Here is a 15,170-nt window from a genome sequence, read left to right on the forward strand (position 1 = left end):
AAAAAAAAAGTAGGTAGGTAATTTTAGCCAGATGTGGCAGTTCATGCCTATGAGCCCAACAGAAAAAGGCAGGAAAGTCATAAATTCAGGCCCAACCTGGGCAACTTAGCCACTTAGCAACACCTTGTCTCAAAAAAAAAGCTAAGAGGGGCCGGGGAGATGGCTCAGTAGAATTAGCAGCAAGGGTCTGAGTTCAATCCCCCGTTCCTCCAAAAATAAAAATTAAAAAAATAAAAGCTAAGAGGGCTGGGGACATAGCCCAGTGTGAAGGTCTTGGGTTCAGCCCCAGTAGCTCAGATGTGGAGCATCCTGAGGTCTCAGCTACCTCACACGCACAAAGCCAGGGGACATTTCCACGGCCTCTGCCCTCGGGGGCCCAGTCTGCTGCTACAAGCGCACAACACCTCATGGGCACCCACATGCACACCGCAGCCTGGTGGAGCCCCCACCTCTCCAACTCCTTCTCTCCTCCAGTGGGCACTGATGGTTAATACACCTTCTCCTGACTATGCCAGGGGTAGCTCCTGATTCTATAATCTCATCCCCGCTGACGAACACCCACCCATACATCCACCTTCCATTATAGAATGCCACTTTGAGGCCCACCTTGCCACAGGCCTCGGCTCCACACACCCTCCTAGGAGCTGTGTACTCTTCCCACTGAGACACAACACCGGCTCTCCCTCTCAGCAGACAAGGAGGCATGCTGAGTGACTCAGCACTCTGGGGACCCAGAGAGGGCAGGAGAGTGGTGGCCAGGCTAAGGCCACCTCTGCTCCTCTCCCTGGCCCCCAGCACTCTCCCACCCCTCCCCCTCCTTCCTGCTCCACCCTTCTCTTCCAAGGCTGGGTGAGGCCAACCAGCAGCTCACAACAGAAGCCTGAAGAAGCTCAAGGCTGTTGCCCCAGAAACCCAGCCTGCAGGAGGACTGGCTAGGAGGTTTGTTTTTCCTGTAAATCACGAATCCCTCTAGGGGGATTCTAGGGAGGCTCTCTGCAGCCTGGCTGTCATCTAGGCTGGTGTCCCACAGCCCCCCCTGGAGGAAGAAAAAGCCTCAACTCTGCATTACTGTGGGAAGCAAAAGATACTGAGAGGAACCCTCCAGAGTTAAGAGTGGGAACTGGGGAGGAGAGGAGGCCCAAACCTCTTAACTGTAGAAATGAGCTAAAAACATCCACTGCTCTTGGCCCTTAGCTGGAGGATCTCTAAGGACCTTCTCCAGCCCTGTGCTGCCATTTCCAAGAAGGACGTAACAGTGCTGAGAGAACGGAGGAAAGACCATCCCTGAAAACGCGCTCTCCTGTGCCAGGTACACATCCATGAACCACACCGGCCCTGCAGGATTGAGGGTTGCTTTCCAGCGCTCTCCGCTTTCAGCTGGGTAAAACAAGCCATCCCTCTGGTGAGGCTTTTACAGCCAATGCAAGGGGACACCGCAGAACAGAACAGAAGCCCTGGGCCCTCCCCTGTATTAATTAATCAGGAATGCGTGATGGTAAACCCTCCAATACCCTGGGGACAGAAAGCTGCTGTGGACACAGGATGCCAGCAGAGACAGTACATTAAAAAAAGACTCCAAGCTGCTGGGCTACACAACACAGTCCTGAGTACCAAAAACCTCATCATCACTCAAGTTCAATCTGCACAGCTCAGAGCCCGTGGACAAACATGAAAATGAAGGCTGCTTTCTCTAGGCTCCCAGCAAATACTGGAGGAGTCACTAGGTTCATACTCTCTGGTGGTTGTACATGTAAATGGGTGTCCTAAATACTTCCTCGAATTTTAAATATATCCATATATCCAATCAGAAAACACAGCCAAACAACCCAGTCGCCAGCAAGGAAACTGCTCCAGCGGTGAAAGGAGAAGTAAACACAGTCATCGTCCTCCCCCACCCCGAGGACACATCTCTGCCGAGGCACAGCGCCCAGCTAAGGCCCCAGATAACAGAGAGCTACATTCCCTGACTCGGTCCCCACTCGCTCCCCTCCGCTACCGGGCTTACCTGCTATCCGGAGCACCGCCCTCTCGGCAGGGTCCAGCACGGAGCCCCCTTGAATCTTTCGTTTGGATCGCTCATGTTTAGGCAAATTCCAGGGCAAGGTGTCTCCAGGAGCCGGAGATGCTGAGCCAGATTTCTGGCTGAAATCATCCTCGTCAGAAAAATCCGCAGAGGACGACATAGAGCAGCGGTAGGATGCGTTCCCAGAACTCTACAGAGGATGACATGGAAAAAGGCATTAAAGGAAGAATGCGCACAGACGCTCACAGATTTATGGACCCCCCCTGGCTGCCCCCGCACTTCAGAGCACCTCTGAATTGGGTCTGCACCATCCTCAAAGATCAGGGGATAGACACAAACAGAAATAAAATGAAACCCAGCCCTCACCATCTTTACTCGGCCGAGTCTCCAACAGTACGAACAGGATTCAAGCAGTTCCAATACATGAAGATTTGCACCGAAGAAGTGTGTGGCCTGCGGTCCGGCCACCAGCTCACAATGACGGGCCCAACAATAAAGCCAGAATCAACAGCCTTCCTGGAACAAATCTAGAGTGTCTGGCTCCCCCACCAGGACAGGAGAAACATTTTCCCCAGACCAGACTGCTGGTTAATTCATCAACGCAACTAACTCCAAGTTTCAAAACAAAGCACAAATGCAGGATATGGGTCCCAGCGCCTTCCTTCTCCTGCGGCTTTCTCGCCGGCCATGAGCCCTGGGTCCTCTTTATTCAATTTTCATCCTGAGACTGAGGCAGGTTCCCAGAAAAGAGCAAGGCGGGAGGAAGGGCTGATTCTGAGAAGAGCCTTTTCTTAAGACCCGGAGAGCACAAAAGACTGTTTTCAGAAGCCTGAGGCGGTGCCAATAAACAAACATCTCAGTCTAGAGTTCTTGAGATAATTTAAACTTCGAGCAACCCAACAGCTGCCAACAATGTAAATGAGAATGATGCCGGCTGCAGCAGCAGCAGGAAACTGGTCGTCTCAGCTCCCGGTCACTGCACACTGAAACACGAAACTCGCTGTCGTCGTGCAAGCGCGTTTGCCTGAAGGTCCCTCTGCCCTGAGCCAGCCAGAGCCCCTCGGCAGGATCACATCTTGCACAAAGGGTTACAGCTTCCACTGAAGAGGAAGGCCTCAGACCCTACTTGTGCCCACTTTGTTGGGCTGTGCCTGTTTCAAAATCCATCCAGGGCAACCCCCTTGGATCCCCTTCTGTCCCTCTCCTGATAGGAGCTTTCTTTCCCTCCAATAAATAGATTCTGAGAGAGAGAGAGAGAGAGAGAGAGAGAGAGAGAGAGAGAGAGAGAGAGAGAGAGAGAGAGAGAGAGAGAGAGAGAGAGAGTTATCCAATGGCTTACTAAGGAAGCCAAGATGCTGCATATCTGGGCTGTGAACAGTTATAAATTAGCATCAAAGGGAAACCTCTACCTTCCAGATCCTCTTTGCGGAGGCTCAGAGGGACCAGGTGAAACTGGTGTGGCTGGAATTCCTGAAATGTCGGCTTCAGCAGGGATTCCTAGGAAGCAGGCTGCAGGCAGAACCCCACTGCATGCTCCAGTGGGGTTCACAAAGGCAGCGGCCGCGGCCCCCAGCACTCTCCTGGTGTAAACTGTACATGAATCGGGGCTACTGGCCACACTGCCACCTACTCAAGTGTGTGTAGCTAAACCTCAGCCAATATGTCAAGAGTTCACGCGTTCCTTCCCAAAAAGTGAAGCACATAGCAGGCACCTTTAGTTCTAGGCTCCTCCCCCCCAAGACACTCCTTATTTATTTCACAAGAAATGTTATCGCCTTGGCTAACTGAAGAAAGTTTTTTTCCATTTTGTGCACTATCCTATCGACAGTAAGGCATTAAGCAAATGAGGCAAATAAGTAGGTAAAATTGATTTTCTGCACCATGGCTGTAGTCCACAGAGAGTTGGGCGCGACATTAAGTCTGTCACAGCAGGCTATTATCATCCCAATTTATTTTCCATGATTTTCTGAAAATTCACCTTACACTTTCTGATTTTATTGTTGGTGGGATCTGTGGGGAAGGTTTAGATTTTTAAAGACTTTTAAAAGGGTATTGGGTTTCTCTGGTAGCCTCCTGACTGCCTTAAAATGGCTTCCTACCTGTCCTTAGCTAAGGTCATCCTTTATCTGTGAGATTGTATTTCTTGCTGTCTGCACAATTTTAGTAACAATAGTGATTTGATTGTGTACCTCTGCAGACAGATTCGGGAAATAACTGTTAAAGAATTGCTCCTTTCCAAAAACTCGTGGTTATTGATTTCTGCAGCACAGTAAATTTTTTTTAATGGCCAGAGTCTCAGCTGAGTGAACAGCAAAATGTGACTTATGCCATGACATAAGCACCATTAATCACATGCAGCCAGATGGCCAGGGCCACCACCCCCAGACCCAAGGGTGCCGACGGACGCAGCCTCCAATCTGGTCCTGCCATTGCAAGCAGATAAGAGCAAAGAAAGAAAAGACAATCAGCAACACCTCTTTCAGCAACATATCACCGAAAAATACAGACCACACACATTACACGAACTGAGGGAAGTTACATGAACTTTTAATGATAAAGATTCCGTCTGGCTGCAAAATTACTTTTTTCTCACAAAAAAAAAAATTCATAATCACTTGTTAAAAATATAAGCTAAACCATGCAAAATGAAGTTCGTTGGAATGGGGAAAACCAAGATTGGATTTAAATGAGCCTGCTTTGAATAGATGGATCCAGTAGAACTATTATATTATTGATTTGATATGATTTGCCAAATTAGGTCATATTTGAGGGGTCTACAAGGAATAGTATCGTAGAAAATAGTTGATTTAGTTAGCTTATGAGGAAGGCAGCAGTTAGTGGAAGGGCCCAAGATAGAGTGGGGTGACCTGCCACACTGACAAAAATTAAGAGTAGCCAGTGAATTCAGTTTGGACAAAGAATGAATTCCTCGGGCAGCATGGAATGCAGCCCACCCCCTACTAGGGGGACAATGTGCAAGTGCTCCCTACTTAATTCATGAATTTCAAGCAAATTATAATGCAAATTTCTTTTTTTTTTTGGAACTGGGGATTGAACTCAGGCCCTTGCACTTGCCAAGCAAGCACTTATTCTACTGAGCCATCTCCCCAGCCCCTATAATGCAAATTTCTGAGCTCCCAATTGGTCATTTTAAATCCATGGAACCACCTGTGATAGGTGACCGCTGAACAACACGACCATTCCTGGGCTCCAGATTTGGCTCTGGCTCAGGAGGCACGTGGCTACCTCATTAGAAGCCCCTCCTAGAACTCAGGGAGCACTTCTAGTTTTCCTGATTTCCAGTAAAACTCTCCTAACAGCTGCCTTTGTTTCGTGACTTCACTCCTTGGCATTTGGAGAAGCAAGAGCCCGGAACACACCGGGTCACCATGACTGGGCAGTACTACTGTGCTTTGTTGGGGGAAGGCAGACTTGTTCTAAAGGACGCAGGAGCCTAAGCTCTGCAGTGCAGCAGGGGAAAGCAAGGCAAAGGAGGACAGCTCCTGGGACACCACAGGCCAATCTCCTATCTCTTATTGTTCTCTCGTTGCCTCAGGCTTGGTTCCTATCAAAATTCAAGTCTCCATGTCCATCAAAAGGTGATTAAGGGGAGATGAGATGGATCAGTGGAATAAGTACCTCCCCAGCAAGCACAAGGGCCTGAGTTCAATCCCTGGTTCCGCAAAAAAAAAAAAATAGGTGATTAAATAGGTTACAGCATATCCATGACAGTAATTAAAGAAAAACATTAGTAACAGTTAACAAAAAGAGAAGTCATATTGGGAATGACACCTTTTTTAAAAAACTGCATGTATGCATGCAAATGTGTAGTCAGATATCCACAAATATGTAAAATCTCTGGGTTGTGACAGATTATAAGTATATGTTATCTCTTCTGATTTTAAATCTAAGATAAATATGCTAAAAGTTTACCAAAAAGAAATGTCCCAATATCAAAAGCTCTATGTAGAAGCAACTATGTAAGGCGTGCTTAATTGTTTGGACTCATGGACACCCCTGACAAGTTAATGGAGTCTAGAGACACTGCGCTCCAGAACAAAGCGAATAATCAGCTACCCGTGAACTCTGCACACAGTGTGATGGGATTCCCTGACCCACTGACCCACTGACCCGTGGCCCCAAGTCGAGGCTGTAATTCACACCATCATTTGTCATCGGCCTCTTGGAATACAGCTGAGAGCAAGAAGAATAGGAAAAAGCCCTTCCACCAAGGAGGGGACACAGTAATGAGGGTGGTGAAGGCACAGTTGGCCTTGGTCACAGCATTTTTAACATTCGGTCTCTTTTTATATAACGGACCGTGGGCTACCTCTGGACTCACACCGAGTCTCTGTAAGTGCCCCCCACACACACAAAGCCCTAGATGTGACAAACTAAAAATTCCTATGTTATTATGCCTTCTACAATCTAGTTTTTTTTTTTTAAATATAGTGGTTTTTTACTTTATTTTATTTATTTATTTATTGTAGAACCGGGGATTGAACTCAGGCCCTTGCACTTGCCAGGAAAGCACTTATTCCACTGAGCCATCTCCCCCATCCCTACAATCTATTTACTGAAGCAGCTTTAACAATTGAATTACATTGCTGAACGTTTTAAACTGAATAGCCTATTCAATTCATTCACATGGTATAAAAATAACCCATACCTTCTAAACCCAGGAAAACTACATAATGCAACAATTTTTAGAAGGGGAACTAGACAATAACTTCTTTAACTGAAACCCTATGCAGGGTTTGAGATATGTACCATGGAACCGCCTAAACTGGTTCTGGCCACCCTAGCGCCCTGATCTGTAGGAAAGTGCCAGAAAGGTGACAGGAAACACATCGGAGGTAAGAGTTTGCAGAGCAGCCAGACTCAGAATCCCAGAGGTTGGAGGGCCAATGTCCTGAAGCCAATGCGCTTATCATCTAAATGCATGTCTGGGTATTTCAAAAGAAATTTATATTTAAAAAAAAGGAGGAAATAAATAGACAAATTCTGATTTTGTGACATCCTACAAGACAACTGTCCTAGACTCTGCAATAAGTCTATGGTATAAAATATACATTACCCAGAAGGCCAGTTCCAGGGTTACAGGACAAAAGTGACTTAACAAATTCTCAAAGTTTGTTGGTTTTGTTTTGTTTTGTTTGTTTTTATGTATTTAGTACAGGGCCTACAGGGTTTCACTACACAGACAGGACTCGTAGTGTTTCTCTTGCCTTCAGCCTCCCAAGTGCTGGGATTACAAGCACGTGCCACCACGACCAGTCTCAGATGCTGTCTCTGCACGTGCCTGAGGCACACTGGGATCGAACTCCAGTCCCTGCGCCTGCCTAAACAGGAGCTTTAATTTGCTGAGCTTTCTGGCTGTCCCTATATTCACGAACTTTGATTGGGTTCTGTTTTGGGTGGGGCTGGTTTTGCTTTTAGTCTTGGTTTTGGGTTGTTTTTTCTTTTCTTTTTTTAATGTATTTAGTATAGGATCTACAGGGTCTCACTACACAGATCAGACTCATAGTGATTCTGCTGTTTTCAGCCTCTCAAGTGCTGGGATTACAGGTGTGCACCACCAAGGCACTACGAGGATCGAACGCCAGGTCCCTGTGTCTGCCTAAGCAGTGTTTTTTGTTTTTAACAACACAGACATTTTAGGGACAACCTGGAAAACTTGAACATGGATCATGGGCTATTCAGTAAATAATATTAGGAAGTGATTGTTAATTTTCTAAATTGTGGTAATGGTGCTGTGTTTATGCAAGAAAGTGTCCTCTTCCTTAGGAGATTCAGGCTTAAGAAATTTAATGGCTGCACTGATTTTCCCTTAGTAATTGTGAATAAAAACAGAGAACAGGTAAATGTGACAGACGATTATAAAAACTATTCACTGAACTGTCTCAACTATCCTGCACATTTCAACTGTTTTCCAAATGCAGAACTGGGGAAAACACACAGCAAAACACAGTAAAGTTTTTTTTCAGTATTTTTGTCTTTTTTTTTACTATACATCTGAAAGCAAACTTTATTTGTTCATTATTTTTAGCAATAGCATTTTATGATCTAATACCCTTATTTTTCAAGAAGGAACAACATTTAAAAACTAATTTTACTTTTTTTTTTTTTTTGGAATCTGGGATTGAACTCAGACCCTTGCGCTTGCCAGGGAAGCACTTATTCTACTAAGCCATCTCCCCGGCCCCTAAAGATCCTTGAAGGACTTTTTTGGCTGGCTCATGATGCCTTAATTAAGGGCAGGTCTGGCTAGGTATGAGGATCCGGGGATCAAACCACAGTATCCTGGGCCTGACTGCTTTGCTTAAACAGGCACTTATACAACTGAGCTAATGGGCAGGCCCAATTTTTTTTTCTTTCCCCAGCACAGAGGATTGAACTCAGGACCCTGAGCTTGCCAGGCAGGCGTTTATTCTACTGAGCTATCTCCCCGGCCCCCTACTTTTATTTTGAAACTTGAATTTACCCCCACACCATAATCACCACATTAACTCTGTCACGCACATTCATAAGCAACTGCGCACAGCAGTACTACACCACGAGGCTCTGCGCGCAGAGGCCAGGAAAAACATGACTGGTCTCACCCATGGAACCGCAAAGCTATCTCGTGTTATTTGCCAGCGTGTAATTTCAGTCTAAGTTCTGACAATGAAATATATAGGTCATGTTTCACCTTGATTTTCCAAAAGTTGCCAAAGGGAGTTAGTTCTTCACAGCTTAGCTTTAAGGCCCGGCTGAAGCTGAAGATGCCGTAACTTCGTCGCCAGACCCATGTTGCCAGTGATTTTCAATTTACCTTGAAAGAAGGCCGACTGAGGGTTCTTCTGACCAGTCTGAGTCAGCCACGGTGACGGTGCAGTCGGCCGCCTTACCTGAGTTGGGAAGCACCGACCCTTTGCGGGTCTTCGCATCCTCAACCCAGGTGGCTTCTTTACCTCCAGGGCTGTCCTTCACCTTGAAGGCAAAAATATCCCCAATTTGCTTCACAAATTGTTCACCTTCCTCTTCAAGCTTCTTCTCAATCTCCTTGAAGAAAGGTCCGCCTTGAATTGTCCCCCGCACAGCTGGTCGGAGCAGCCTCGATTTGATTCGCACTGAAAGAGCTGGCAGCTTCCAGAAAACCCGTCCTGTAGAGTGTCGCCATGACGGCTCCCTCTGTTTGTCTTATAAAGTGACACAGAGTCTCACTTTATAGTTCATACTACCTTGAACTCAGCCCCTGCTGACCTAGAACTCACTGAGATCCTCCTGCCTCAGCCTTTCAAGTGCTCGAATTAAGCCACCACACCTGCCTTTTTTTCAAATTTTTAATGAGTTCCTTAGTCTAGGCCATGACCACAAGGTCAACATTCTTAGGCTGTGAGGACACAATAACACTTCCTTTGGATTTAAGAAATTCCTCATAGCTTTTCTTTATAATCAGGAAAGCACCAGAAATAGGGGCCTATGTCAACAAGCCACCATAGAGAGTCATCTTTTCGCCTCTACCCAAGCATAATTTCAGACAGAATGTAAAAGAAGTCCCTCAGCATATTATTAGTTTAAAATACAAAGTAGTGACCATAAGTAGGTTCAAGGTTCAGTATCACAAGAAAGTCACATTTTATATAAACAAAAGAGATCAAAATTTAGAAAAATTGAAGACTAAATTTCATTTAACTAGGTACAAATACTAACTTCTTATACTTCTTCCATAAAAGTAAATGGTAAATCCCAAGTCTAACCTTATACTAATTTTTTAATTAAAGACATTAAAAAAGATAATGTACTTTCCTAAAGTACATTATCTGGTTCTAGAGATTCTAAGGAACACAATGTCTATTACAAATAAACAGGTATAGAAGAAAACATTAAAAAAGGGAGTTTAAGCCCTTGCAGACAAATGAGACAGGGTAAACTGGGGGGTCCTGGTGCTTGCTTTAGCAACTCAGTTGATCAAGTGTTTTTTCATTAAAAAAAAAAAAAAAAAAAAAAGGTGTTAGTCTCTCACCTGGAAACTGCCATAAAGAAATGAGGGGCAGGGCAGATGAGGCTTCAATCAGTTCTCCGTCTCTCCTTTTAGGGAGGACTTGAAGAGGCCCCAACTCTGGGGCTCAGAGAAGCTTGGGCAGAGGTAGGAGGAAGGGCAGGCCTCAGGAGAGGTGTGGAAAGGTGACTGGTTCTAAACCAAAGGAGAACAGTTAAGTAAGTCGAGGGTTTCTATCTAGGTGGAAAGCCGAGGACATCAGCGTATGATAAAACACTGGCACTCAGAACCCACACTCTTTCTAGGGCATAACGACGCACACTGGTCGGAGTGTTCGTTGCTGCGGCATTTCTGGAGATACCGAGCTTGCTGTGGGCCACATGAGGGAGAAATTTTCCAAGATCATTTTCCTCTAGCTGTGGGGCCTCTTTCACAAGGTAAGTATCAAAGAACTCTCAAAGTATCAAGTACCTCTCTTTGACACAAGGTGAGTATCAAAGATTCCTTTCCTTCTCCTTTCGAAGTTCAAAAATTTTCCACTGTACATAAAACACACATTTTCTTTATCCATCCACCCACTGATGGACACTGAGGTTGACTTCATATCTCGACTACCATGAATAATGCTGGAGTTATCCTGCAAATGCATGTGTCTTTGGACATTAATCTCGGGTCCCAGTAGAATCACGGTTTCAGGATCCAGACAATTCTGGCTTAGCACTAAGACATTCTGCAAGACTTCCTTCCCTTCAGCTTAACCAGTATATTCCAAAAAAGGCTGGCATGGAGGAGTGACATAGCAGAAGGGCAACAGTCCACGCAGAGTGGGCAAGAAGGCTGCAAGCCTCCTTTTCCTTTTATTCCGTCCAGGCTATAAACTTTTTGGGTCTTCCCATTATCCACACCCAGAACTATGATAAGCCAGTTAGTGGGCTAATCCAATACCACATACCCTTAATCCCAAAATCACACACCCTAATCCAGCATCACATACCTACCTCCCAGAAGTCTCACCTATAAGCACATAACGCTTTGGGAGGACATCTAGATATAAGCCCTATAGAGATGTCTGCTACAATCACACACATGGGCCAGAAGCCATAAACACAGGACCCTGCAGAAGCAAAACCCCAGCTCCTATCTATGCAATCTAGAGAGTTAAAGGCACTTGCATGTTACAGCAAAGAGTGAATCTTGAGCAAAAACTATATGCCTTAAGCAAATCATTTGATTTCTCTGGGTTTTGATTTTCTCATCTTAGAAACAGAAACAATAATAGCACCTCATACACAGAGCTAGCTATAGTGGCAGAATACCACACAGGAAGATCTCAGAGCAATACCCAAAATATATGGAAACATTCAGTGAACTTTAGCTATTCAGAAGGTAATGGTGCCCTTTCATACTTGTTTGATCCAGGAGGGAATGACTGATTGCAGTTGAGCCAAAATGTCACTCAGCTGTCACTCCAGAAACTTTGAAATAACAGAAACTACGAGTTAGTGGAACTAGGTCACACGAGCAACAGCCCTCAGGAAACAGCGCCCATGAAGTGCCCGTATTTGCGCCTGGCTGTGGAATCTTCAGTTCTGTAGTATGCTCTTATACCACTCCAACACATTTTTTGGGAGTTGGAGATCCACTTTTAAACTCATTGACCCTATTACTGGAGACAAGAACAGAAACTCCGACAAGCACATTAGCGTAAAAAAGAACAAGTATGCTTATTCTCCTCTTTCCTGTTGGCACATAAAATAGGCTGTCTTTATACTGCCCTTGTGTTTCCATTTTCTCTACCTGTTACGGTCTGGGCCTAGACGTCCCCTCAGAGCCTCATGTCATCACAGGGTCTTTTCGGAGGTGCTGAAGGTAGAGTGTGTGGTTGATTGGTGGAGCAGTGCTGGGATGGAGTGTGGGTGACTGCTGGATCACTCTGCTGACTGCACTGCCACCCCCTAAACCCAGTAGACCAGATACAATATAAGGAACAGAAAAAAAAGGACAGAAACAGATTGTCCTGCTCTCTCTTGTTGCTTTTGCTGTCTTCTGCCACCTCTACCATGTGCCACTTTGCCTTGGTGCCAACCGAGCATGGACTGAAACTTCTACAAACTGTGAGCTAAATAAATCTTTACTCTTTTAACTTTCGGTGCCAGATATTTTTGTCTCAGCAATAAGAAAAAGGTAACAAAGATACCTGTCTTCATTAATGAGACTACAGAAAATTGCTTTTGCTAACAGCTTTTATATAGTTATTCTCTCATTTTGCTTACTACTTAAATTAAGTGGAAGAACTGCTTTTTCATTTTTAAGAAATGTTTATTATTGTACTGAAACAGTCTGCAAAACTGCAGGTGGTGGAACCCCCATTATCGATTTCTGAGGAAAGCAGACCTATGACACATTTAGGTGAAAATAATTCTGCCAACCGTCGTAAACCACCCTGCCTGGGGTCAGTTTCTAGACACAAGTAGTGACTGCCTCTGAGCTGACAAGACCGGGAATTCTGCCTAACCAGGCTGCTCCACACTGGCAACATATCCAACAGCAGCCGACCTCTGCAGGACAGATGCTAAGGCATTCTAAGTGCTCTAACGCTGGGGTTTTCCTAAGATCTGCCAGTCACGCACACAGTATCTGAGATCCATCCAGGGAAGCGTGTGCCTCAAAGCTCCTCCATCTACTAAGGAGACGGGCTGGGACAGTTTCACTTGGTCTTTGCACTACATCTGTTTCCCAAGGGAATCAAGGCCCTTCCTTCCCTGACTCTGCCCTCACAGGAAGCCATAAGGCAACAGGAAACAGAAGCAGCTTGCAAAAGAATACCTGGTTTTTAAGGCTGCAGTTGTAGAAAAAGGCAGCGGTCTCTGGATGGAAAGTTACTCAAGGTGGCCCATGGCTGTACTCTTACCATTTGGGAGAGATGAGGCAAGAGGATTAAAAATTCGAGCCCAGCCTGGGCAACCTAGTGACTTAGTAAAACTCAGTCTCTAAATTAAAAAAAAAAAAACAAAAAAGACTGGGATATAATTCAGTGTGAAGGGCCTAGGTTCTATTCCTTGGTACTGAAAAAAAGGAAGGCACTTCTGGGCTGCAGGAGCAGGACTTCTGTCCGGAGGTATGACTGCTCGGGCAGCCACAGGGGCACATCAGCACAAGCTGGAGCCTTCCCCTGCCCTGGCACCTCGGCATGCATCTCACAGGACAGAAACTGGGGCAGAGGACGTAGGGGTACAGGGATAAGTAGGGGGGGACAGTCAGGATGGCTGGAGCTAAGGAAAAGGAACATACCTTATACTCAAGTTAGGGACCAATTCAGACACAGAGTGGGCCCATTAGAATCCCAGTGCTTCTAAACTCGCTCCTGACGAACGTCTAGAATGAACTCACCAGGCTGGCAGCTTTGCTTTGGCAGTCTGGCACCGTACGCAGACTCAAGAAGCCTCCTGGCGAGGCCTGCCATGCTGTGTGTGTCTCCATCTCTATCACACACACCACAAAAGGGACCACCACAGCGGCCACTTCCTCCTCTGAGCCCTCCCTGGCATTGTTTCTTTCATTCATTCAATCATGATAAAATCACGGAAGAAGGAAATCTTGCTTCTGTCCTTGCCTGTTTGCTTGCTTCAGGTGCATAAAAACCACAGCGCCAAGGCCACAGAGGAGCTGGGAACGCAGGCAGAGACAGCTTGCAGAGGGCCTTGCACGCACCGCTGGAGCCAGCCCTGCCCTTGAAGAGCCAGAGTGCCTGAAGGGCCCCGCACAGTCTCTCTCAGACCAGCGGTGACCGACAGTGCGTGCTAGAGTCATCAGACTCCCACAAGACGAGATGGCAGTCACTTCAACCACCCAGCAACAAGGGTCTTGGACCTGCACTAAATCCCTGCAATCCTCTAGACATCTGAGAAGTGGTCCAGAAAAAGGGAAGACTGGAGACCAGAAGGGCCGCTGCTGCTCAGGAGGTGGTACGTTACTCACCGTGAAGGCCTGAAAAGGCAGCTGGAGATCAGGCCAGCCCGCAGCTGCAGAAGCCAACGCAGGACAGAAGCAAGCGGTCCCAGGCAAGCCAGACTTTGGGGGCCCAGAGGGCCAATGCTTTCTGAAAAGCCACCCGCTGATGGTGACTCCAGTGGGCCTGCAGCACAAGGCTGGCTGGACACCAACCTCCCAGCACCTGCCCCCCTCCAGCCAGTCCCTGGCCCCCAGCGCTGTAGCCAACAAGCTAGCCTGGAAGCCCGATCTCCCAGACACTCCAGCTGGCCAGCACAGTGTGCAAGGGGTCACCCGTCCCTTTATTTGTCCTTTTTCTCATGTAAACAAAGAATAAGCATGCATAAGCTATCTTGTCCACTTCCCCCTCAGCCAGGAATTCCATTAGAGACATCATACACAAGACACTAACTTTTAGCCTTGTAATGTTGATGGGTCATAATATTATTCTATTTGAAAACATAAAATAATAAGATCTATATTTCTGCTGACTTTTATAGGGTATGATATATTGATATATATATATATATATATATATATATATATATATGTATTTTTTTTCCCCTACTACTGAATGCCATTACAGAAAGGCAGGGGTCTTCAGTGAGAAGCTTAGTAACAGTGTGTGACAAGTTTCAATTTCTTCAGTGTCGTCCGTCAGCTGTGAGGTACAAGAGCAAGTATGTTTTAAAGAGAGCCACGAAGCGTGGGTCGCGCGCAGTGCCTTGCATGGGAGTTGTGCAATCACGCTGCTTCAGATTCCAGATTTGTAAGAAACGTCATCATGGGAAGCAGAACCACCCACTTCTCCTCCAGGAAAGAGGGCCAACCCAGACCATGAAGGCAAAGCTGACTGCGTTTGCTGACCCTGATGTCCAGGCTGAGTTTGTGCCCAGAAGCACCACGGTGAATTACGGGTAGGAGCACTTCTCAGAGCATTTAAGAAGCAAGGTACACAAAAAAAAAATCTGACAAGTGGGCAAATGGTTTCATCTTCCATCCTGACGACATTCCCTGTGACCCATCGCTGCTGCTATGGTAATTTCTGAAAAACAAAATTGTCACAGTGTGCTCTGACCCACCTGATTTCCTGCCTCTGACGCTGTACGTTAGCGGGCTCCTCCCCAAAGCCAAAAGGTCCCAAGAACGGAAAACACTCTGAATCAATTCAAG

General features: G+C 46.2%; 1 protein-coding gene and 1 pseudogene across 4 annotated transcripts in view; both read right to left on the reverse strand.

Moving 5' to 3' along the window:
* Window positions 1-15,170, reverse strand: part of Dst (dystonin) — a 482,621-nt gene that overhangs the window by 359,041 nt on the left and 108,410 nt on the right. For 2 of the 4 annotated variants that reach the window (XM_004623003.3, XM_023701151.1), the window contains exon 4: window positions 2,006-2,213. In XM_004623003.3, coding sequence (XP_004623060.1) covers window positions 2,006-2,213 — 208 coding nt within the window. Of the gene's footprint in view, window positions 1-2,005; window positions 2,214-2,389; window positions 2,636-15,170 lie in introns of those variants that run through there. The other 2 variants (XM_023700937.1, XM_023701123.1) reach the window with 2 other exon arrangements.
* On the reverse strand, window positions 8,752-10,356 carry LOC105743192 (annotated as a pseudogene).

This window comes from Octodon degus, unplaced genomic scaffold (assembly GCF_000260255.1).
Source record: "Octodon degus isolate 3935 unplaced genomic scaffold, OctDeg1.0 scaffold00001, whole genome shotgun sequence".
Lineage (NCBI taxonomy): Eukaryota > Metazoa > Chordata > Mammalia > Rodentia > Octodontidae > Octodon > Octodon degus.